Source organism: Pholis gunnellus, assembly GCF_910591455.1.
Source record: "Pholis gunnellus genome assembly, chromosome: 7".
Taxonomy (NCBI): Eukaryota; Metazoa; Chordata; class Actinopteri; order Perciformes; family Pholidae; genus Pholis; species Pholis gunnellus.
The window spans coordinates 23,697,970-23,724,025 of record NC_136533.1 but is presented as its reverse complement, the minus strand read 5'-3'; the positions used below and the strand labels follow the sequence as shown (position 1 = coordinate 23,724,025).

Here is a 26,056-nt window from a genome sequence, read left to right as displayed (position 1 = left end):
ATCTTATTAGATAAAACATGTTGACACAGTTTTCCTTTGGGGACATCATTTGCAGTTGGAAAAAGGTAATAAATCGCAATATATGTTATCGCAATACTCAGATCGCGTGTTCGCCTGGTTCTTGATTTATTTTTGTCTGTCTACGAATCTTTTTTTTGTTATTGTTTGTTTCAGAACTAGCCGAGCATGACTGCACACACCGTGTCATAGGAGTCCAGCACTGACAGCGTGGAAGGAGTGAACAGGAAAAGGAAGCAGGAGAGGAGGAAGAAGAGAGAGAGATTGGGGATTTTTTTTTATTTTTGCATTGTAGCAGATGGGTGTGACTGAGGATGAGTGTATGGCACAGGCTGGCGTTCTCTTTGAGAACTTTGTCCAGGCGTCCACCTGCAAAGGCTCTCTGCAGGCCTTCAGCATCCTCTGCAGGCAGCTGGAGCTGGACCCTCTGGACTACGCCAACTTCTACGGCTCGCTGAAAGCGGCGATCAGCACCTGGAAGGTCAACGCCCTGTGGACCAAACTGGACAAAAGGGCCCAGCACAAGGTTTACAACCACAATAAAGCCTGCCCGGGCACCAGGGTAAGAGGACCTGCAGTGAAGTTTGAGGCTACTAGTAGACATGGGGAACCATTTTGGTGCAGTATAGCGTGTCTAAGGTAATGGGAGGGTATTCACGCCTGTCTGAGCCATGAGCAACCCCAAATATTTAAGCTGCGATAGCTTGGATGAATGTTTTTTTTTACAGGATGGCACGGCAAGGTTTTAGGCATTCTGCTAGTTCTGTGATAAGCACTGTTTTCTTTAGCTGCTTCAAAATAAAAGCCTCCCACCGGTTCGCAGATCAAAGAAGCTTTTAATGAAACAGTCAGGATTAGTAGTAACTTAAAGGTGCAATGTATGAGATGTGGCCACATGCTCCAAAGAAATGGGTGGCGGCATTTTACCTCTACTGCTGGGGCCATACAATCTAAATATACAGTCATCAGTTATAAAAAGCTAACTACTAACTAACAGTATGGCAACAACAGGCAAAATCTGCCCTAACTCCTGAAACTGAAAATGCTATCTTATCTACACGTGTTATGTCGGCCTGTAGTTTACGGTAGCCATCTGCGCATTAATTGTGTTGCTAACCGGGGCTCTGTACGCTTTGATAGTTTGAAAGACCACATACGAGCGCTACTTCTTTGTCCTCTCACGTTGGACTGAGGACAGACTGGACTACGGTGACTCATTGTATCTCGAGATACTCGTGGTATTACAGGACGGGCCGTGGGCTGGCTGGTTAGCGTGCTCATTTCAGTAGATGATATGTCTTTGACGTAGAGTCAAAACTGTAACCTCTTCACATTCTGTTGATAATAGTTAGTTGAATTGACCCGTTCTCGTGGGACAATGGCCTGCACGCACCAAGACAGGTCAAACAGTCTGTCGCATTATTTCGTGCGTTGGATAACAATTGGAAAGGAACTGATCAGTACAAAAAGCTTCTTAAACTTAAAAAACTGTTTAACTTAAAAAAAACAAAATACATTTGAACACATGGCCTTTTTTTTTAACCAACCTAGAAATCCTAAACTTATAAAAAACATCCTAATGAATCATGGTTTATTAGTTCAAATGCCAATTAGAGCCTTTACCAGTGTGGAAAATAGATTATATAAGTATGTTACACACACACAAGAAATTTGACTTTGTGATTGGTGCATGACAATAAACATTGTGCAATTATGAAAGACATATTTAAAAAATAATGAATTGGACCAAAGTAATCTTTACTTTGAGAGGCTGATTTAACTGGATTTTGTAACTTGAGTAAATTCATTTGAATCGGGTAATATTCTCCGTTTATAGAGGACTCTTTTTGAACGTGGTCACCTGAACATTAGATTGTAGTAGGCCTGAAGACAGGATTACGTTTGTATTACATGTGCAAGATGGCTCATATTTGTTATTTTACGTGATGTGCTGATTTATCTTATTGTCCGACCACGTGTGCGTAAGTATTCTAAGCAGTGTGTTTAGCCTGGTGTTGGAAGGACTTCATATCTGAGAGGGAAGACGTCCGCAGGGGCAAAAAAGGCCAGAGACCCGCAGAGGGGAGATCATGGAACATACGGATGTGTTCCAAATAACCACCCGGTTCGAACGAGTGGTCACATGCTCAGATGCGCCCACCATAGGCTTATCAAGGGCTCCATACACACACACAGAGACGAGGAAAATGCATGGAGAGATATGATGACCCCCAGAGAGGTCAAAATGGCTCAAAATGATGCCAAACAGCTCTGTTATGATAGATTGTACAATATGAGTGATAGACAAAGTGAAATATATAGTTATATAGTATATAAAAATACAATGGAACAGCTGCAAATCCTGGTTCGAAAATGAGAATTTGGCGTGTTTTTTCGTACATGATCTTCTATAACTGGGGTTTGCTTCACTTTATTTACACCAAATCTTTTTGTGAGGCACCTGCACCGTTTTTGCTATGAATTGGGAATGTTTTGAGGCTAGCCAGGGCCTCATAAAAAAGAATATTAATAATAAAATAGCTTTTCTTTTTCAGGCGAACCTGACAATTTTCAATTTGAGCTGTGGGCCATCTTCATTTACTATTAACCAGTAACATATACACAATATTTACCCATCAGAACAGATCTCGCAAGTGTTTCTGTTATCAAAAAAATAATTATTCAAATAGACGCTGTAGTTGTGAGTGAGTATGGGTATGCAATTTTCGAGCAGAGGCCAAAAAATAGGCCTAGTGTTCAATAGGTTAACCTAAGCCTAATCTCACTCAAGCCTTAAACCATGTCTTCACATTAAAATGTAATGACTTATGTTAAGGGGATGTGCAATTGGCCCCCAAAAGGAAGGAGAGTAAACCCTCAGTAACACGAACACCCTCTTCATTCAGTGTCTGATCATCGGCGCCGGCCCGTGTGGCCTGCGGACGGCCATTGAGCTGGCGCTCTTGGGCTGTAAGGTGGTGGTGATCGAGAAGAGGGACACCTTCTCCAGGAACAATGTGCTCCACCTCTGGCCCTTCACCATCCACGACCTCCGGGGCCTCGGAGCCAAGAAGTTCTACGGCAAGTTCTGCGCCGGCACCATCGACCACATCAGTGAGTGTAAATCTGTGTCAGCTGTTTCTCAACTCCTCTCGCTTTGGTCCTTTTTATCAATGCGTTTATCATGAAGACAGAGCGGGGCAGTTGACGGACTATACATTTTGAAACCTCTTTCTTTTTTCTTATGGTGCTCTGCGAAGGAATTAAATTGTTCTTTAGCAATGTCAAATAGCTTGTCCTTCTGGACAGAGTGCTGCCGCAGAGTGCTGCCTGCTGTTCTGTCCACTTTTTGTAACCAGTGTAGCATAACAGAACTAGAAAATGCATTTCCTGCTGAAAATGCGTTGGAATGCTGAAAGCTGAAATGAATTGCAAAAACATTGCTGAAAATAGATATCCAATTAAAAAAAAATTGCAAAAAGCTTAATAATTCAAAAAGTTTAAAGATTACAAATTGCTGAAAATACAGAAATGGGAGACTACCTGTCTGAAAAATGTTGTAGCCTGAAAGCATTTAAACTGCACTGCTGAAAACCCTTCTAGTTGAAATGTTTAGCTATGGTGTCTGTAGCTGAAAGTATGAGGAAGAAGAAGGCTTTGAAAGTTGAAGAAGTTTAAGAGGATTTGAAGATTTTCTCCATAGATATACAATTAAAAAAGGATTGCAAAAAGCTGAATAATTCAAAGTTTAAAGCTTACAAATATGAAAAGTCATATCACTCCTCTCCTGAAAGAGCTGAACATTTTAATATTTGAATGGTTTCTGTGGCTTAAAAAATGTCAGCAGTAGCGATATTTGTTGTAGTAGTAGTTGAAGTTGTAGTTGTAGTAGAAGTATTATAAGTAGTAGAAGTATTAGTAGCATTAGAATAAGTGTGTGTGGGAATGACTGAATGAGAGACACACAGAGAGAGAGAGAGAGAAAGAAGTGTATGTGCGCGTGAGTCTGTGTGTTTATCAACATTGCTGATTACCTTAATCACGAACACCTGTGTGCCAGCAGCCTGTTCATGGAGAACAGACAGACAGGCAGGCAGACAGACAGTTAGATGGACTGAGTGAGTGGGAGAGAGAGACAGGCAGGCAGGCAGACAGACAGGAGGTCTAACAATCCCTCCATGTTGTGTGCATAGAGAGACAGACAGAGAGAGAGTGAGACACAGACAGACAGAGGGAGAGAGTGACAGACTGAGAGAGATAACCAGACACAGAGAGAGAGACAGACAGACAGACACTCTGATCTCTCTGGCAATCCTTCTCATTTGGAGATTGTCCTATGTTTTAACATTTACAGCTAAAGTAACTATTGTCCTGCTCTGCCAGGTCTTTCCTCGTCTCGCCCACTTGTGTCATGGTGTGTGTACATCTCACTGGAATCAGGAAACTTGTCAGAATACCCATATTTGATTGGCTGAGCAGCATCATGCATATCTCCAAGTCGTGTGTGCGTGTGTCTCAGTGCCTCTGTGTGTTTATAAACATCACTAACGAGCTCATAGAAACACCTGTGTGCATGGTGATTGCAGCACCTGTGTGAGAGATTAGAGTGAACAGCGATTTTCAACAAAACTACCTGTCGAACACATGCCCTTTATACCAAAACCATGAGACTAATCAATAAAATATGGATACCGTGAGAAAGATAAGACTCTGCCGAACGCGCTGATGTGTTGTTTATGTTTGTGGTGTTAAAAATGTGAGCTCCAGCGCAATATACAAAACTGGTACCGTCTGCTTTCTTTGAGAAATGAGTGGTCAGATTTAACATTGAGCTCTATGGAGCAGAACGTTGGTTTTTCCTCTCAATTAATTGTTGGAATGCTTAACAGCATTCCAACAATTAGCTAGATAGACAGCTGTCTACTAGTTATCTAGCTAGCTTGCTAATTCCCCCATGCTTAAATGTTAGACTGGTTACAGAAAATGAGTTGAACAAAGTCACTTATTTGGCGATAGTGATGTGCTTTCCTACTCTGTGAAGTGTCTGGAAGCATTAAGTTGTTACGTTTTACTTGTTTACTCTGGCTCTCTACACTCTGTAATGTTACACCTTCACTGTTTGTTTCAGTCGTTACTAAAAAACTAGCAAAACTTTACCTCAGTGACTTGCCGTAACTAGTTTAAACGGAAGTTAGCCCGCTACAACGGGGCAATGGTAAAACATAAAAATGGCCGCTGCTCTGACTACGTTGATTTGAATGGGCATGTCCCTTCAATTGGCATTTCTTCCTCTCTAGTCTTAGCAACGTTGTTGAGTATTAATATCTCCTCTCAAAGACCAGCTCTTCTGAGGGTACTTCTCATAACCCTAACATATTCTTATCTATAAGTGCAGCCATGTCTCCCTCAAGTAACTGCTGCAGCTTCAAAGTTTTATTATCTGGTCTGGGCCTTTACACAATGTTTATTATATCAGAAATTTCTATTTTAATCGCCAAGGCTGTGTATTGGCAAGAATCTGGCGATGCGATGCGTATCATGATACAGGGGTTACAATTCAATGTATTGATTTAATTTAGGAAAACTCATCATATGATGAAGGCACTACTATATGCATACAATCTCAGGAAAAAAGGAATTCACATTTCCCTATATCAGTAAAAGAAAAAGTAAATAAAATATTTTAGGTAAGCAAATTAACTAAATGAAAAAAAAAAAAAAAAAAAATTGAGAACCAATGCAGTACAAAAACATTATATCGCGATACTCCAGTGTATCACGATTATATATTATCATATTATATACTGTATATATTCTTCCACCCCTATCAATGGTGTCATTAAGCTAACCATTTCCTGTATTTGAACCGACAACCTGCTCTATTTATAGCTGTGTGATGAGATTACAGTAGGTGGATAACAGCGTCCAGTGGCATATGGTGCAGTTCATAAGTAGCACTGGCAGATGCAGTGATAACTCGCCGCCGTAAATAAATCAATGCTGAGGTAGCTCACCTCAAGTCAGCCTTGGTTTAAAACGCTCATTTGCTTCATGTGCTTTTTGGATTATACAACATCCGCATGTCTATTTGTGTGTGTGTGTGTGTGTGTACTTCAGGTATCCGCCACCTCCAGCTGATGCTGCTGAAAGTGTGTCTAATTCTGGGAGTGGAAATTTACGTCAACGTGGAGTTTGTCAAACTGGCGGAGCCACCGGCAGACCAGACTGGTGACAGTAAGTCTGCGTGTGTGCATGTGTGCGTGCTCTGTTCTCCGTATGTTAAAGGGTCATGAGTGGCACTGACACACAGGCATATCTCAGCTATATACGGTAATCTCACCCGCTGACAAAATACACATGTTAAAGTGATCAGACAGTTTCCTACAGAGGAGGTGTATGCAGTGGGAGCATTTATAGCAAACTGCAACGCAAGTCTATTGATAGAGTCCGCTGATGGTTACATTTTTGTTTGACTTTGAGTTCGCCTGTGTGTCCTAAATATAGCGTGTGGGGGACTCTTTTGACACTTAAACACACTACGAAACACAATCGCAGCCTTTCGTCTACTAAGGAGAACTGAGCAACATACTGTAGCTCAGTGGTTCTCAAACTCTTTCTGTCACGCCCCACTTTGGAGGAAGAATAATGTTCATGCCCCAACAAAATTGGAACAAAATGGTCCATGTTGAACTTTTATTGAAATAACAACATTTTGTGACTCCTCCATCTGTGCATTTTCAAATAATAGAATAAAGAAAATTGCAATCACTTTCAAGTAAACCAGATTGCTATTGTTATTAATCAGTATTTCAGCTCTATTATTATTATTAACCTTTTAAAAATGTAGTCATATAAAAACAAAGATAACAAGAGTAGCGAGAACCATCGCATGTACAAATAAAGTGATTAGTTTTCATTGCTGTATGGCTAAATATTAACTTCCACTGTTACTGTACAGCTGTTAGGATTGTGGCCAATCTTCTATTTGCAATTAATATGCATTCAATCCAGTTCAATTATTTAAATGATAATCTACTCTGGCTAAGGTAGCTTATCAAGAGTAAAATAATAGCTCTGATTTAACTGTACTTGGGACTGTTGATACTCAGTGTCTGGTAGTGTGATGAGAGGGCACGTGAGCCCTTGTTGCTGTACTTTATCTCCTTGGAGCAGAGGCTGCATTTAGCATACTCGCGTCTGTTTAGACCTCCACATCACGTTATGTTTTTTCCTCCTAAATTGCGATAATGACGAACGTTAACAGTCCACAAAGTTCCGCATGCAGTGGACGTTAACTTAACCCAGCAAGTCTGAACTGTAACGGAACATAACGTAACTTAAACTTTAATGACGGGAAAGACGCACGCTGTAGACATCTTAACGCTGATTGGCCAAGACTCGACACGTCACATCAAAGATGTTTTATTGTGAAGATCACGACGTCACCTTTTCTCCTCGTCTCACTCCAATCTCAGAAATGCTGGCTGGCCAGTTGACCCCCCCCCCCCCAAAAAAAAAACTCTACGGATCTACACTATTCACGTGGATGATATATTTTGATTCAAAACGGCGAATGAAAGCGACAAGTTTACAGGTATGAATAAATAAAAAATTCTGCATTCCCCCCGCGCCCCACCTGCAATGCCGCTGCGCCCCACTAGAGGGGCGCGCCCCACAGTTTGAGAACCACTGCTGTAGCTGATGTGTGCTAGTTGGGTAATAAACACATAAACCTCATTTGGTTAGAAGAAAACATAACACAATAAACACTATAGTCCCCCGCATGTATTGTTACCGCCTTCCAGTTCTTAAAGACCTCAGCATCGTCACTTTAGGTATTCACCTACTCTCTTTAAATTACATTTATATCATGGTGTAAAAATTATCACATTTGTTTGTTCCTCAGGTCCTGGGTGGCGAGCAGAAGTCCGGCCCCCCGCCCACCCCGTCTCAGACTTTGATTTAGACGTGGTGATTGGAGCGGACGGACGCAAAAACACACTGGACGGTGAGGATAAAAAGGAAAACCAGAAACAAGCAAGGGGTGCTGCTAGTTGGCAGCCTGGTCTCCTAGAACTTTCATTCCCATTGTGACAGATTTTGTAATGGATAACGTTTGCTGTTGACGTATCACAAATGCATATCAAAGGAGGCTGGGGTGGTGTATGGGTCCAAAGACGCATGACTGTCACTCAAACGACCGCTGTTAGTGTCCCAGTGTGAAAACAAGCACTTTTGTTGCGTTTTTCTGTTATCATTTGTCACTTTAGGCCAAACCATGATGTTTTTAACCAAACCTAACCATGTTGTTTTGTAGCGTGTTTGTGTTTTGTTTCAATTTGAGAAAGATCATTTCCCTCGAAACGTCATCGAGAGTGCACGTGTACGGGAGCATAAGGATGTAGGAGACGAGGTTGTGTGGGGTAAACTATGATTGGTTGATATGGTTCAAAATGAGTCCCAAGAAAACGATTTGTTCCAGACACACTATTTGTTTTTGCTGGGGATAAAAAGAGGTGAGGTGTGGGTTAAGCAGTGGCGGGCCGTGCATTTTATACTTGGGCCTCCTCTGCTGTCCGACTACAGTTGAATTACCTCCTAATAACCTCATTATGACGCATCAATCCAGCGGATCCACGCATTCCACCACATAAGAGCACGAGCCATTCAAATACTATTCATAAAAACGACACGATAGACAAATGAACAGTAGTAACGTTACTATGTAAAAAAAAAAGAAAACCCAGTTTGTTACTTACCGAAACTTAGAGTTTAATCCCAGTACATCGTTTCAGTTCCAGGAAGAAGTCCTTCTCGATTCATGGAGCCAGTGATGACAGTCGATCCTCCCCAGTTGTATTTCACCGGTCTGCTGCGGCAGGTTCACAGCGGGGCCGGGATCCCACCTCCGCCGGGGAACTCGCCGGCCGGCGCAGACCGCACGTCGGGCCGCGGTTGTGGTGATGTTTCCCTGCGAAAGTGTTCGTTGAATTGTAGATCCACTCGAGTCTCTCCAAAAGTTTTCAAACACTATGGTGTCCTCAGGTTATTGTAGCATAGCTCCTAACCCAGCCATAAAATGTGCAACGCTTCTCCGACGCTGTCAGCAAGAAATACCGTTCATACAAATCCTTTTCCTGCTGAGTCAGGGCTGCCAGCTGTGGGGTTCACTGACCATTTCTTACGATGTCCAGCTCTGGCGCATCAAAGAATGTCAAACTAAAGATCTGTTTGGTTGAAGACTATGACAATCAACAATATCGTCCCCATTCACTTAAACTGCATTGGCGTGCGTGCGTGCGTGCGTGCGACACGTTGCTGACACATCAAGTATCTTTCTCGACTCTATAAGCATTTGTGTCTCCATGACTGCTGGAAACTCCTTAATGTAGATATACCTACTGCAGCTAGGAGGCTTAGCAACTCTTTGAATATTTTCCTTGATGTCTGACTCTTATATTTATATTGCTAAAAAATCTGTTGTTTTTTCCTTCCCGTCTTTGCAGGTTTTGGGCGCAAAGAGTTCCGAGGGAAGTTGGCCATCGCCATCACGGCTAACTTCGTCAACAGGAACACCACAGCGGAGGCCAAAGTGGAGGAGATCAGTGGCGTGGCCTTCATCTTCAACCAGAAGTTCTTTCTGGAACTCAAAGAGGACACAGGTAAATTAGACCACCAGCAACCCTTACTACAGAGCCTCATTTTATCTGAAAAGTAAAGTAAATCTGCTTGTGTTTTCAGGAATCGACTTGGAGAACATTGTTTACTACAGAGACAACACCCACTACTTTGTCATGACGGCAAAGAAGCAAAGTCTGCTGGACAAAGGGGTCATCATAAATGTGAGTTTACACACGCATATGTAAATACAGAAGAACTCATTTTGAAACCCGTTTTTAATTTAGTCTTAGACAAAAATATTAAAGTTTACGTCAAATTTTAGTCTTTTATTTTTGTTTTAGTCTAATTTCAGCATTTTTAATTATGTCTTCTTAGCCTTCTGAGGTTACAGCTAACATCTTTGTTGTGTACAGTTAGCGTGGTTACAGGTGTTTTAGCATTGCGCTTCATTGATATTAACACCGTCAGACTCACGATGGACAAAAAAATGTCTCTTCCTCGTCAACTTGGGGCCTACATTACCCACAATGCAACTTGAGTGTCAACAGTTGGTTTGGAGATTCAGTTGTGTTATGCTAGTAGCATGCTCATGTAGCCTCTAGCCTGCTGCAGAGATGAGGAGCGGGCTACAGAAGTCACTACACCTCCAGATTTTGTACATTGACTTATGTAGATTTATTTAGCCCCAAATCTGTCACATACAAATTTGCATACATAACTATGAACACAAGACCAAAGGAGGATTTAAGCGGACAAACAATGGGGTTTAGTGATTGATCTTAGGCCCACACATTTAAGTCTGTCTGGCTGCTGATTGGTCGACTGGCCGGGCTGCTCCTTTCCCAAACTCCACAATCGCAGCAGAGCTTATTTACTAAGAGATATTAGCGACTGACCAAAATTGTAATACTTATAAAATATTTTCTTTCTTGTAGTTTGTGTTGACGTAAGTAACGCCCCAATTCGCAGCCAAAACCCCCTGAAGCGCACTATTGTAGGCTAGAAACACACACACACACACACACCCACACAGCTCGCTTTGGCAGTGAGTGATGGGCCTCCATAACGGATGATAATGACATAATGCTCTAATTAGCTCCAGCTTCTTCTATGTCCTTCCCACACACAACGACATTATGAGCTAGCGAGGGCTGCTGTCCTCTGGAGACAGATTAAATGAGGATGTTATTATGGCATCAGGGTGCTGTGTGTTGTCAACCGTCCCGTCCAGAGCTTGCCAGGACAATCATCAGAAAACACACACAGGTGTTGAAGCTCTGCCTCGCTGTGGCCTCAGTGGTCTCTATCTCATCTTACATCTTTCATTAGTGCAGAGTGTCATCTCACTGCGGCAGCACGTGGCCAAAGCCTCAGAGGCCTCATCACCGATAATAGCTCACTGATTCAACAAACCGACCAACCCTGTTTTCTCACGGATGTTCCTCTTGCAGCGAAACACGCCGGTCTAAATTCATTCCCCACCCCCACCCCCACACACACACACACTTTTCTCAGTTCAGCACGCCATGCTGGTTCTCAGGAGGTTTTCCTTTTTGATGCATCTGGCTTTGGTAGAGAGTCAAAACAACATGACATAGTTATTTCCTTAGCGACTCAAAGGGAGATGGCATCGTTCATGGGGGTGACAGTACAACAATAAAAGTTCCTTCTCTGTTTTATCTTTAGCCAAATACTTCTTTGCATTCACAAGCTAGCTGGTAACTTTGTTTTGTCTGCCTTTTAACTGGAAAGAGCCTGCTGCTGCTGAAAGCAAGGTTGATAATGGCGGTGTTTAAGGGAATAGAATACCCCTCAAAATGAGCTAAGGGACGCTAGAAAGCAGTCATGTAGTTTATGTCACTGATCTCTGCCTTAAACCCCCCCCCCCCCCCACGTCTCAATACAGGACTATATAGAAGCGGAGCGTCTGCTGAGCATCGACAACGTCAACCAGGAAGCCTTGCTCTCGTATGCCCGCGAGGCCGCCGACTTCGGCACCAACTACCAGCTGCCGTCCCTGGACTACGCCATCAACCACTACGGGCAACCGGACGTAGCCATGTTCGACTTCACCAGCATGTACGCCTCGGAGAACGCCGCCCTGATCAGGGAGAAACACGGACACCAGCTGCTGGTTGCGCTTGTGGGAGATAGTCTGCTTGAGGTACGAGGTGGTGGACCCAAGCGCTGTGTTGCTTCTTTGACCTGCACCTTGACTGAGAATTAGCTTGTGTGTTCACGCTGACACCATGTTCTCTGTTTACAGCCTTTCTGGCCCATGGGTACAGGTTGTGCTCGAGGCTTTCTGGCAGCCTTCGACAGTGCTTGGATGGTGAGGGGCTGGGCACAGGGCAGGAGCCCTCTGGAGATACTGGCTGAGAGGTGCGTGGGTTCATGTTCCATACCCTCTAATTGTCGACTTTGTGCACAAGAAATTAGATACCAGGGCTAGACATTAAGCTTTTTCAGCCAATTGCCCGATAGCCAAATCTCTTGTCTAAAATGGGGATTTGTTTATAAAATCAACAGGGATTTGGACAATTATTAAAGTACACTATTGATAAGCTACCAGACTCCATTAACAGAAACGGTAATTACAGTCTTAGTCTTTCCACTGTTCCGTTCCCTGAGCATCATTGTGATGCTTGATGTGAAATTTCTTGTCGAAGGTCATGCTCCTTAGAGGATGAATGCAAATGTTTATAGCGACCGTAGGACCTTTCCTCCCGCTCCACATTCAGTCTAAACTTTGCACATGTAATGAAGAACTATGAAAATGTGAAAAACAAATTGGCTCATCATTAACTGACCACATTCATGCTCCCCAGAAGTTGGACTGTTAAATGAAATATCTCATAATCTAGTGGGCAGATTGGTATAACTTTAACTATGCACATTCATGTTTTCCAGTGGATGCTTTGTATTAAAAAAATCGACTTGGCCCGCACAGCCCCGAAGCTCCGCCCCTGCTGCTGCATAGAGCTCTATCGCTTATTCCAAGTTTATTAACATTGATACAGACAAGACAGAGATTCCTTGTTTGTAGTTACATTTTACTTTATTTACAGGTCAGTCTTCTGTTTCTGATCTTGCTTCTAATGAACCATACCACCTTTGAAGTGTCACATGAGTGGCAAAGCACAAGTGATGTAGATTTTACCATAATGGTCTTTATTCGTAGTTTTGAAAGCAATGTTTTTGCTTCCGGCTCGCCTCAGTGTTTGCTGTCTTCGGTGCGGTTCTCATGTGATCATATCTGCCCTGTCGTTTCCTCAGGGAGAGTATCTACCGGCTGCTGCCTCAGACCACCACAGAGAACATCAGTAAAAACTTTGAACAGTATGCCATTGACCCCGCCACCCGCTACCCCAACCTCAACTCTAGCTGTGTTCGCCCACACCAGGTCAGTCCCAGCACTTTGAGACATTTTAGTGCTCAGCGACAGTGATATTGGATTGAAATGATTCAGTCTTATTTGAGTGATTTAAGAACCATCATTATCATTGAAACCTGGAATGTTACATGTTTTTAAGGAAGAGTGAGAGTTGTTAGTAATAACTATATTCCTTTATTAGCTCAGCCACACACAGTGAATATTACTCTAGCTATTTTTGATCAAGTATATAGCTCTTATTTGTCCAACTTCAGTTCTCCTTGAAGGGGCTCCTATGAGATTTGTGTCCACTCCAAATATTACTATTTGCTTTTGCCATGACTTAAGTGTCCCTTTGATTGTGTTAAAAGATCAAGTCTGAATTGAATGTTTCCTTTCATATCTTCTCCCGTGTTTCTCTACTTCCTTTAGGTGCGTCACCTGTTTATTGATGGCCAGCAGGACTCGTGTCAGCTGGAGAGAGGAGGACCCACACAGAGATCAGTGAACTTGTCCAGAAGAGGTGAGGGGAATCAGTCCGACAGACGCATTCGGTGTCTCCGTGCACGAAAAATATTGAGATATTTGAAAATAATGACTGAGGAAAGGAAGATGTGATGTGCTGACATGGGGAACAAGAAGCAGTGATGCCATTCTCCATCTCATCTGCTGTCCTGAGTCTCTATAATATTTAGAAAAAAGTTAGTCAGTGACTAGCTGACTGCAATTAGATTCTCACCAAAATGCAGCCTCAAAAGTGTGTGAAACCTTGCAGTTAAGTTTGATTTTCTTTTCATCCTGTATGCATTCGCTTCATTGATAAATTGTGTTTTTTACAGCGCAGATCTACATTTTGGGATGATAAAATGTGTCCGATTAAAGAATCAGAATGCTTTTTTAAAACCTTTTTTAGGCCTTTTTAACCCTATCAGATCAAATCTCTGGTCAATCAATCTGCCACTTTTAGCAACAAAGGAGGTGTTTGCGCTACAGTTTGCCCGCCTACTTTTTTGTGGTCCAATGAAATGCGGAGGATTTGATTCAAATCCCCCTTGTTATTGTACACCGCTCAAATGTCACGTTTCACCGGGAAAATACGTTGCAGCGCAGAAGCTTAAAGGCGCTCCAGCTTCCGTTTCACTGGGACTTTTAAGTATTGAGCATGTGACCCCGGTCACGATATGTGTTCACGCTGCTATAATAAAGGACTATAGATACATCAAGTATCTTTAGACTTAACCACTCAGATGGGATTGTAGCTTTAACAAAGGCTGTGCTATTTGAACCAAAAAACAAGGTTGATATCATGGCGAAGGCCTTCCCTGCCGAGGAAACTGTAGTCTTATCTTAGTCGCAGGATGACACGCCTCATCGCAGGCACAATACGGCTGGATAGCATTACATGTGAGGGTCTAACACAATGCCTCTCACAGACATGTGGGAGGTTTCTCCCCGAGGGGAACGAGTCATTGTTTAGTCGCAAGTTAAAGCGGCATTAAGAGATTAAGGCCAACTGGCGGCAGCAGAACAAGCTATAAACGCAGCCATGACTTAAAATCACCGTGTGTTAGGATGTCATGGCAAAGGTGTTTGGCAGGCCATCAGCTAACTTACACATCCAAAAACAATGTAAGCATTTATTTAGAGTTGTGTATCTGGCTCCGTGATAAATGAAAGGCCCAGATATTCTGCTCTCCTTTTAGCTCTGTTTTGGCGTTCATCCTTATAGAACTACCTGGCTCCTCAGCTGCTACGGATTAGGGCTAAAACTATCTCGAAAACCTTCACGATAAAATGTTCCCACGACAATGATGAGCGATTTATGAGATGGGTTTTTGGTGAGGTTATTTTTTAATCAGGTTTTCTTCTAAACACAAAAGACACTAGATAAACAGCCAATACGCAGTTGCCTACTCCTTTGCTACTGTTGCGGCTGTACTTGTGGGTGTTTCTAATATTGTGTCCATCCCATCTATATCAGTGAGGGTAAGCTTAATATGAAGAAAAAAAAAAACATCCCTCAATATTGCACAAAACAGCACCACAAACATCCACCTCTGAAATGACCTTTAAAGTTACAGTTCACTCAACCCTGATGAAGTTACGATGAAGCAACAGTTCAAAGCGAGTGCTGCAGATGTTTTTATAAGTAGGCCAGTTTGGGCCTGAATTCGTTGCCAAGGTTACTCTGCTTTAGGCTTTGGAGACGATTCAAGTCTCAACCCACAAGTCACTGGCGTACAGAGTTTTACCGCGTGACGGAGTTTGTGCCGTATGTCATGAAGCAAATTCACCCTGCACGAGGTTGACGGGAAACTTTTATTTGTCGATTCCTCGCACAGAGTCGTTGGTGCGTCCCGGCCGGCTGCTGACCTGGTGTCAGAAGCAGACTCAGGGCTACAGAGGGGTGGACGTCACCAACTTCACGTCCTCCTGGAGGAACGGCCTGGCCCTCTGCGCTCTTGTCCACCGCCAGAGGCCCGAGCTCATGTGAAAACACACGCACACAACACACCACACACCACACACACACACACCGGGTTTTTCTGTTGGCTTACGAAATAGTCACCCGTTCAGACTGGCCCGGTTTGAGCTGAGCGGCTCGATGACAAAATTAATTCTTCTATTGAAGTAGTGTGTAGATAGTCAGCGCTCAGCTCACAAATACGAGTTAGTTAATCCTCTGAAACCCCAAAACCCGCCGGCCATGATTGTGCGGTTTTGATAGAGGTTCAAAGTCGGTATGACGCCAACCTGTGTTCTGAGGTCATGGTTATTAACTCTGAACTTAATTAAGGATGGTAAATATCTTGGCAGCTTAGGTATGCTGATCCCTTCTAGATGCGGCGATGTGACTTTTAAGACTCCTGTGATTTTGCTGACACTCCATCCGAGCAATCATGGTGAATTTAATCTCCTTTCAATAATGCTGACCTACTTTATCCGGTCCGCTGGCACTCGACTGAGAAAGCAAATAAAAGCGTCGGTGTGATCGGTTGGACTGACTTCACTTCTTTGCGGAGTGACTCTGTTAACGCGTCATCTTCGTCCTCCGTCAAGGCAGGTAGCTGCGATTCTACACTTCCACACCCACTGTATGATCTGTTCTCGCGGAGAGATGATGCAATGGTGCGTGGCCGGTGTTTTGTTTTTTCCCCCAAAGAGCCTGCTTTGCCAAACAAAGCAGGCTCTAGGCATGGGTAATGAATATGCTGGTCTGACACTTAAAAGACAGTCTTGCTCCCCAGAGGATGAATCCTAATCATTTGGGTGATCCATCAGCTCTACTTCTAGACTAGTACAAACAGTACATACATGCTAACATGCTAAAGATTAACATTTTGCCATGCTAAATGTCAGAAGTCATTGTTTTGCAAGTCTCAAGTTTGCACTCAAGTCCAAAGTCAACACAGGTAAGTTCCCAGGTCTCGTGGAGCCTGCACGACCCCCGACGATGTCATTTTCTGACGGCGCTATGAGAGCTGTGACTTTATGCAGAGTCTGCAGATGATTCCCTGTAGCGTCATCACCATGAGCAACCCCTTTCACATTGTTAACTTGTCCTTTTTGATACCTTGTCATAAAAATATATTGATTATAGTTGCTTTAAAACATTAAAGCTATAAAGTTAACGTTGTCTTCTCCAGTGCGTTGTGACCATTGCTGCCGTGTGTGTGTGTGTGTGTGTGTGTGTGTGTGTGTGTGTGTGTGTGTGTGTGTAGTCTTGTTACCATCACATCAGGAAGTAGATGTATACAGGTGGATAGGCAGGAAACAACTCTTTAATTCTACATGTCATTGTTTTATCTTCAACTCTGTCACTTACTGGATGAACTGATGGAAACAACTAGATCATAAATATCGGATACAGCATTTCCGTCTGCGCTGAGAACACAGAGGATGTTTCAAGACACGTTACAAACTCGCACACTAACCTCCCCTTGCTCTTGTTCTTCCTCAGTGACTACGAGTCTCTGAACGAGGAGGACGTGGCGGGGAACAACCAGTTGGCGTTTGACCTGGCTGAGCAGAAGTTCGGCTTCCAGCCGGTGACGAGGGGGAAGGAGATGGCTGCAGCGGCAGAGCCGGACAAGCTACTGATGGTTCTCTACCTCTCCAAGTTCTACGAGGCCTTCAGGAACTCCCCAGGAAACAACAACAACGGTCAGGCTCCTTCCTGCTTCTGTCACAGACAATCAAAACGGCACTTGTCGACTTAATTCGTTGGCTGCTGCGAAGCTCTTAAAGGGCCAGTTCAGCCCGAATTCGAAAATACGTATTTGTTCTCTTACTTGTAGTGCTGTTTGTCAATCTAGATTGTTTCCGTGTGAGTTGCTGAATTGTGGAGGTATTGGGTGTAATATTAAAATATGTATTTTTGATTTTGGGTTGAACTGTCCCTTTGAGAATATACTCTATACTGAGTGTTATCATGTTAAACATAAGAGATTAAATTAGGAGTTAAAAAGTAGTGTAAATGATATTGTAAAAAAGCTAAATGAAAAGTAAGACGTGATAATCATTGTGGTTTCTCAAATGAAGCTGTTCTAGTAGAGGTAATTATTGTCAGTAGTAAAGTGTAGGGAATGCTAAGGACTGTAGAAACAGTCTGCTAGAGACTTGTTGATTTATTGTTTTTGTTCTTTTTTCTAAAATGTCAGGTCGGTCTAAATCAAATCCAACCCGTTCTCACTTCCAGTCGCGTCTTTATTCGACGATCAGAGCAGCCGACGTATTATAGAGCAAGAAAGTATAAATGTAGGGTGGGTTGAAGTTTTGGATGGGTCAGACAAACACGGGACTATCACCCATGAGACTTATTAAACCTACGTCGGGAGTTTATTTTGAAAAGGGAACGAACGGAAACTGTATGTGTCCTGTAAACATAGAAATTGATTTTGAAAAGACACAATGCATGTAACGAACAGAAACTGTCTTGTAAACACGGAAGTTTATTTTGAAAAGACACAATGCATGTAACGACCAGAAACTGTCTTGTAAACACGGAAGTTTATTTTGAAAAGACACAATGCATGTAACGAACAGAAACTGTCTTGTAAACACGGAAGTTTATTTTGAAAAGACACAATGCATGTAACGAACAGAAACTGTCTTGTAAACACGGAAGTTTATTTTGAAAAGACACAATGCATGTAACGAACAGAAACTGTCTTGTAAACACAAGTTTATTTTGAAAAGACACAATGCATGTAACGACCAGAAACTGTCTTGTAAACACATATAAAGCGTCATATTGAAGCTAAGGGCCACCAACCAGATGTCAATGATTGGAAACAAAAAAAACAACTTAACACGACACCACTATAACTAGCTTCCAAAATAACCATAGAATCTCTATCTGACTTCCTAACCCTGGCTTGACAAAAGGAAATTACTAGTTAACAAAGTCACACCAGAATATGCGAAAGGGATCCAGCCATACAGAATGCGTCAGGGTCAGACTTTCACCCTAACCACAAAAAAAATGTGTAACTATACCCAACCAAAAACAAGCTGTCAAAACAGGATCTCCATTTCTTTCTACCCTAACTTAAAAGGCAAAATAGTGCATTAAAATAGAGTCTGTGCGCAGTACATTCTGTTGAAGTATAGACCCAGTCGCATTTGAAATAACTGAGTGTCTGCGACTACTTCATCCACTGCGCGAGCTAGAGTTGCACGTTACACAACCGTGGTCAGGACGGGCCATGACCGGTATGCGTGCTATGTCCACGGAAACCATATCCAGTTGCTCGGCGTGACTCCGAAGGCCCTCAGCTGGTCTCACCAGCTTCAGCCACGTTTCCAACTTCTTGCGCTTCCATGTTAAAAGTCTGTGTCGCCCACACTGCCATCACCACGCAGCAACACATAGGGAACCAGCTTCACAGTCCATTTGGTGGGAATTTTTACTTGCCGACATGGTTTGGTTGTTTTCAGTCAGGTGACGTTACTGTGTGCCTTCGTGCTACAATTGCCTTTGGTAATGTAAGTTGTTATGCAAAGCTGCACCAGTGGGTTTTGGTCCATTTATAATGATGACTTGATATTTGAGGTCCCTCCCCCCTCATATTGTACCGATTGTATAACTCTGAAAGCTTTTTTTTTTAATTTTTTTTTTTTTAAATGAGGCAGTTCATTTGGAAGTTGCCAAATCGAAAAAAAAAAAAAAAAAAAATATATATATATATATTTATTTATTTATTCATTCTTCTGCACAAAATGAGAAGCGCAAATGTTCGGTATCCCGAAAAGGAACCCTCTCTTTCAACTCAGCTAGCATCATTAGCAATCTCAATCTTGTCAGTGCCCTAGATTTTAAGGGTGGATAGTTTTTTTTCCCACAAACTGGTTACTATGAGAAACTTTTATATGGTTATGAAACAGTCTCCATGTAATACTGATATCTCTATATGACCTCCAAAAGCAAACGAGACCATCAGCTCGAAGATGGATTTGTATATAGTTATTCTTAATGCTTGTTATCGGTGCCACGGGTTCGAAATCCGCGCTAAATCATGCATGATTATCAGAAACTCCTACTCTGACCAGCCCGCCACAGACAGACCCAGATCTGGCTCCGCTGCCGCCTTCAACCTGCAGTCGGAGCTTCGGTATGACTCCTCCTCCTGCCAGGAGCAGAGCTACGCATCACAGCACCGCAGGTCGTCACTAGGAGCAAACACAGACTTTAGATTTATTGTGCAGATGTTCAGTATTTTACGCAGCATTTAGAGTTTCAGGTTTGTAAAATGAAGGTCACGCTAGGAATTTTTCAGTGAATTGTAATTTATAAACGTTTTCACTAAGTTGCTTCATTTTCTAAATCTTGACAATGTCCATTGTTCGTAAATAGGGAAACCTGGGGCTTTAATTTCAAATGGATCCTTGTTTGCGTTCCAGGTTCGAGAGAACCAGATGAGAACAGTGAAGGATATCCAGCTAAGACCAACCACAAACTGCTGAACCTGCCTCAGCCCAAGAAGAGGACACCCAGGGTGAAGACGAATACCATCACATTTTCAATCCTCCTTTTTCTCTGTCTGGTTTATTTGACGCTTCCGTTCAGCTTTAAGGAGTAGATCTCTTCCCGCCCTCCTCTGGGCCTTTTTTCCAGTCATCACCAGTACACTGTCCACAGTCATTGAAATGTTGATTAGATAAGCTAAAGCTAACATAGAAATCAAGGCATGGTTTGTAATAAACTCGTTATCTTATCAGGAACGCTGATTAGAGGGATGCTTGATGTCTGTGAACATACAATGTGTGGATAGATAGATAGATAGATAGATAGATAGATAGATAGGTAGATAGGTAGGTTCACAGTTTCAGGGTGATCCAGATTGAAAGTCACACGATTCATCGTCTCTGAGCTTTTACTGTGATGTCTGCTGTCACAGGACGACAACAAGCTGGAAGACGATTCTGTCAACAAGAGGCGGAGAAAGGGCAACCACTACCTCACAGAGGTGGGTTCAACGGGACGTACAACGTGTCCGGTCGTTTACAAGTCGCACTCAGCATGTGGCTCCAATTGATCACACTCTTCTCCTCTCTGTGATCCACCAGTTGTCTTGTCACAGTGCGCCCCCCGCTGGCGAGGACGGGGAGCTGCGGGAGAACAAGGTGCGCTCCATTACAACTCAGCTGCTGGCCAAGTTTGAGGAGAACTCCTCGACTGCCAAGATACATAGCAAGGTGGGTTTTTTTTTAATGACACCCATTCAACTTTCAGACACACAAGTGTTGTTCACATGAACACATGACTTTCTTGTTTCAGCCAGAGTTGGAGAATTCACTCTCACTACAGCTGACTATCTGGCTTTAGTATGGAAGCAGAGAAAGACCTGAATGCGACCTAAATGCGACCCGACCCCGGATAAGCGGAGGAAAATGGATGGATGGATGGATGGATGGATGGATAAATTCAGACAGATAGTAAAATATGATTTTAGTTCAGTCGCATTTAAATGTCAGCATCGAGTGTTCAGTAGTGGTCAAGTAGCACCATTAGATATTAGGTTTCTTATAACTTTCAATTAAGTATGGCCAATTAGTTGCTTCCATACTTAAGTTCCAATATAGAGTAGATGTATAGCGCTGTACTGAAAGCACACTACTTACAGGTGTGTCGCTATCGCTTTCTCATGATTAAATATTTGAGAATCCAACAAAAGCAATAATGATAATAACGGGAGACCATGTTGAGATGGGATAAGGTGACTCCAAATCAGGCCAGATGCATGAAATGGGGGACAAATTGCCCCTTCCCTATTCCTGGCGCCCTTGCTCAGACCACACCCATCTGCTGAAGTTTTGATCTTGACTACTCACCTGTAAAGTTTATTTCACTATTTACATTAAGCATGTTTGTCACAAAAAGAATCTTCTGATATTATGGTGTTAGTACGTTAAGGTTAGTGCGCTGCTTTCACAGTAATGTAGCATTTATATCCCAATCACTGCCACTCTATCAACTGCTATTCTTTTGCCGACTTTGTTCAATACCTTTTTTTCCTTTCCTTGCATTCCCTCTCCTTTCCTGTCCTTCCTTCCTTCCTTCCCCCCCCCTCCACCTTGCGTCAGTCTGATGAGGACCCATCCGATCCCTCCTCTTCTCCTCCTCGGTCTCCTTCCACCATGCTGCATCCCCTCTCAGAGGAGGAGGAGGAGGATGAGGAAGAGGAGGAGGAGCCGGAGGAGAGGGAAAACCCTCGCTTTGCAAAGCCCAAGAACGTCCCCCCTCCTCCTCTGCCTCCCCCTCGCCCCAAGTGGCAGGTATGCCCCCCCAATCAAGCTAGAAACCTTTCTTCCACGTTTTCTTAAAGGATCCTTAAGCACCATATAAATATGTAACATTTGTATTTCAACTATAATCCCATGCTCCTCGTTCACTTCCTGTTTCCAGCCCTCCGTCTACCTCCGCTTGCTGGAGAATCCCAGTACCGTGGCTCAGCAAACCGCTTTGCCCTGCTCCCCCAAATCCTCTCACCCTCCGAGTCGCTCTCCTTCTCCCTCGTGGCCTAAGAGTCCATTATGTACCCCCCGCGCACCGAGCCCTAACGTCACTGAACGCTACTACCCAGAACTCACCTCTCCCGACCTGACAACCAGCCGTTTCGCTGCACCGGACAGTGATCGTTCCTCTGAGAGCTCGACACAGCAGGTGACGGGCGAGCAAGTTCTGTACAATATTTTTCATCAACTTTTCTAAAAAAGTAACCGCTCGATTTTTATCGCCACCCGCTGTCTGTGCAGAGCAAAGCCCAGAGACTCTCTACTAGAGAATACACTGCAAGGAGTATAAGGGAGCGAGCGGTCCTCCTCTCCTCCATGTTTCCTGGGTCCAGCAGACCTCCTCCTGCTCCTCTCTCTGAATCGCAGGTCGTGTATTGCGCCGACCACTTTGTGGTGCCGGACTAACGTCGCAGTTGAGAGACTGCTGCATGTTCTTACTGACTGCATCTTCGACTTGTGATGCAATGCATGATGGTTCCATGTTTAACGCTGCAGCACAGTCAGTGTTCCGATTACATTTACTCTTCTGTTCAGAGTTTTGTTTGGTGGGACTGAGACTTTCAGATTGATTGTTATAGTGTTGTTACAAAAATGAACACATTTTATCATATTTATGACATCTTATTGATTTTGAGCAAATTTTGAATGATGGTACTCAGGGATCACTTCAAAACAAGGAGTTTTTGCTTCTTCTCCGTATGTGCAATTATAGTACATAATTATATGTATAATAAGTATGTATAATTATAGTATGATGGGCCTTAAAATATTGACAATCATTTAAAAAAAATTAAATAATTTTTTTTATTTATTTTAATTTGTTGGTTGGCTGGTTAGGTTCAGTCATGAGGAATGAAATAATTAGGGTGAGGGTAGGAACATCAGGGTAAGCCAATCAGAGGCAGGTCATACATTTGCCGTCCTAGAAAAATACAAAATATTGATCACAGTGGGTTGTAATCTCACACTTGTGGCGACTGTGGTAGAGCAGGGTCGTCCTTCAATCAGATGTTCGATCCCAGGCTTCACTAACGCATGTTGATGCGTCCTTGGGCAAGACACCCCAAATTGCTCCCGTAGGCTGTGCCTGCGGTTTCTGAATGTTAGTTCTGATGGGCAGCTTGCATGGTAGCCCCTACCATCAGTGTATGAATGGCTGTGAATGACGACATGTAGTGTTCATGCGCTTTGAGTGGTCGGAAGACTAGAAAAGCAATATACAAGTACAGTCAATTTACTTTTACACTCGCATAATGTGCTCGCAAATTATTATCTTTTACCAACATTTTCTATTTCTAGGGGCAAATGCGAGCAACATACTGGCACTTTAGAACCCTGTTTTTTTATTTTCTGAACCCTTAAAAAATATGTATACCTGAAATATAGTTTATGAAATTGACTATTCAAATTTCAAAGAGGGGAATTCAGACCACATAAATGCAGTGGTATTTTTTTAAACACTTAAGTATTCAGAAGCAGTTAAAAAAAAGTAAGGTATTCAATTGATGCTAAGATTTAAATCATTATGGCAATTATTTGCTTCTACATTGTAGAATCTATGCATATAGCTTGTTATCATTCGCTGACTTTGCGGTTTGAGACTCAAGTCTGTTTAAGAACGTAAGTTAACACTAACCGTAAGGTTTGTCCAATTTATCATCCGTAAATGTTGGTGGTGTATTAAAACCCCTGAAACATGTTACAGTAACTATTCATTACTGAACAAGCAACAGTTAAATGTTGGGAGAGGAAGCATCGTTGGGTTTTAATTAGAGTTTAACACTCAAGCACTTTATGAAAAAATGGATCTGCTTCATCAGGACTGTTTTTGTGTGGTTTAATCTTGAATGGTGCGCAGAAATACGTGAAATCCTCTTTTGAAACAAAAACAAACTGATTCCAATGTCACTGACTTGTCTGTGTGAAATTCACTTCAGCTTTTTATTTGATGTGATTGAGTTATTTTCTCTTTGAGTAGAACAGAAGGATGAAACTGTTCTCAAATTTACTGTTTGACTCTTCTGTAGGTGGAACTCTCTACCTCTTCACCTCTTTCCTTCTCCCCAACTCCTCCTGCCTCTGTATCTAAAAGCTCCATCGTCCACCCTATCCCTGACCCCACTGCCCAGGCCGGTTTCTCCTCTGTCCCCCTGTACACTGCTGGACACAAGATACAGAAAGACTCCTCCTCGTCTTACACCGACTCTGTTGTTGATTCCTCCACATGCAACAAGAAAACATCCGCTGCCCTTTCTTCCACTTGCTTTGACGAGAGTCAGGAGATCTCCCCTCCCGTCTCTGATACTAACTGTGAAAATGAACACAGCAGGTCATCTCCCCATGCACTTACTGTACCGCACAGGGAAAGCCACGAGAGGATACATGAGAGTTCTTGGAATATTCTGGAAAGTGAGCAGGACAAGGTCCACAAAACCGCTCGGGAAACATTTGGGAAATTAGCCGAAAACGATCACATGAAGGTAAAAGTTTCATTATTCATATCGTCCAGTACTGATAACTTGCAGATCTCCTGGAAAAGAGTCCTACTCTCAGAATTTCCTACAAGTGGCGTTACTGAAGAATGGAAGTTACTTAACAAATATGTCAACATTTGGGTTGAAATAACTAAGCATGTGGTTTTAGTTACATACGGAAGTTACATAACAACTCAAGGTTTAGGTTAAAATAACTACGAAAGTGGCAATGCTTAAATATGGAAGTAACGTAACAAATAACGCAACATTTTTACTGTAGTGGCAGTAACAACGGAAGTGGCTTTATTTAAATATGGAACAATTTAACAGTTGGGCTAAAATAAATACTAAAGTGTCGGTGCTTAAGTAAAAAGGTTGCGCAACAAATAACTCATCGTTTTACGGAAGTGGCGTTACTAAGGTACGGAAGTTACGCGACAAATAAGAAAACATTGACTTCTGGTTTTACACAGCAAACTTCTCCCGGGTGAAAGTCTAGTGTTTTCAGACCCACCCATCCACCGTGACCCCCTCCCTATGTGGACTTTGTTGCTTTTGGGACTACATCACCAGTCCAGTCTCACGATTACATGCATTTCAAACAAATTGATTACGTGGGTTGTATATGAATTAAAGTGCATAACTTTTAGTAGGAACAGACTGTAGAAACATGTACGAGAACAGTCTGTTTTGTATCTGTATCTTTCTTGTTTTCACGTATTTCTGATTTACAGCCTTAGGAAAGGATGGTGTTCGATAAAAAACAGTATATTTATAGGGGTACAAGAAGAACACAAGGGTTCCTAAACATTCTTGGCATTCTGCTTTCATACGACATGTGAACTGATCTTCATTCCGGTGTTCATACAGTGCAATGGGAGCTGCGCTCTTGAGAGCCCTAGAAGAATCACCCAAAAGTCAATTGTTCGCTCTGAGAGTTGTCCGACTGGAGCTGCTAGTTACGTTAAAGAGGTACTAGTCGATGCCTCAGTCTACATTCACTTAAATTCAAAGTAGATCGTGCTTGTTCTGCATTTTCATCCGTCTTCTTTCTAACTTCTGTCTGTGGTTTCCAATTCCTTCTTTTTTTCCCCCTCCCTTCCGACCCTCTGCTCCTGTGTTTCCCCGGCGTAAACGTTAGCGTACAGTCGGAAAGGTATCAACCGCCATAGATGCTAAAGCTCAGAAATTGGCCGTCCTGTATGAGACAGATCACAGGCCCAATGCCACACTGGTAAGATGCATGGGGGTGTTGCAGAGACTAATCTAACGCAGAGTTCTTTGTTGTTGTTTTTTTAAAATGGAAGTTCAGTAAAACTAAACTAGCAGCGTGATTTTCAAGTTATTTTTTTTTTTCTATCCTGTAACTTTCAGTTTTGAAAAGTTGATTAAAAAAAATAAAAAGACAGCAGATAATCTGCCTCTTCAGGCTCTAGTTCCCTGGCCTTGTAGGGCTCCTAAGGCTGAAAGGGTAAATGGGTTTGCCTTCATGAGGGCAAAGCAGCTACCATGTTTGCAGGAATGAGAACGCTTCAGTGGACTGGCTGTGTTT

General features: G+C 42.7%; 1 protein-coding gene across 6 annotated transcripts in view; it reads left to right on the top strand.

Annotated features, from left to right (window-relative positions):
* mical2b (microtubule associated monooxygenase, calponin and LIM domain containing 2b) overlaps positions 1-26,056 on the top strand; it is a 64,096-nt gene that overhangs the window by 14,394 nt on the left and 23,646 nt on the right. For 4 of the 6 annotated variants that reach the window (XM_079162861.1, XM_079162865.1, XM_079162864.1 and 1 more), the window contains exons 2-22: positions 175-580; positions 2,925-3,132; positions 6,136-6,252; positions 7,925-8,026; positions 9,525-9,680; positions 9,760-9,860; positions 11,546-11,803; positions 11,906-12,021; positions 12,916-13,042; positions 13,445-13,535; positions 15,355-15,502; positions 16,974-17,176; positions 19,916-20,010; positions 20,413-20,481; positions 20,582-20,710; positions 21,599-21,790; positions 21,921-22,178; positions 22,271-22,396; positions 24,058-24,510; positions 25,375-25,476; positions 25,646-25,738. In XM_079162861.1, coding sequence (XP_079018987.1) covers positions 317-580; positions 2,925-3,132; positions 6,136-6,252; positions 7,925-8,026; positions 9,525-9,680; positions 9,760-9,860; positions 11,546-11,803; positions 11,906-12,021; positions 12,916-13,042; positions 13,445-13,535; positions 15,355-15,502; positions 16,974-17,176; positions 19,916-20,010; positions 20,413-20,481; positions 20,582-20,710; positions 21,599-21,790; positions 21,921-22,178; positions 22,271-22,396; positions 24,058-24,510; positions 25,375-25,476; positions 25,646-25,738 — 3,408 coding nt within the window. In that variant the 5' untranslated portion in view covers positions 175-316. Of the gene's footprint in view, positions 1-174; positions 581-2,924; positions 3,133-6,135; positions 6,253-7,924; positions 8,027-9,524; positions 9,681-9,759; positions 9,861-11,545; positions 11,804-11,905; positions 12,022-12,915; positions 13,043-13,444; positions 13,536-15,354; positions 15,503-16,973; positions 17,177-19,915; positions 20,011-20,412; positions 20,482-20,581; positions 20,711-20,792; positions 20,951-21,598; positions 21,791-21,920; positions 22,179-22,270; positions 22,397-24,057; positions 24,511-25,374; positions 25,477-25,645; positions 25,739-26,056 lie in introns of those variants that run through there. The other 2 variants (XR_013767146.1, XM_079162862.1) reach the window with 2 other exon arrangements.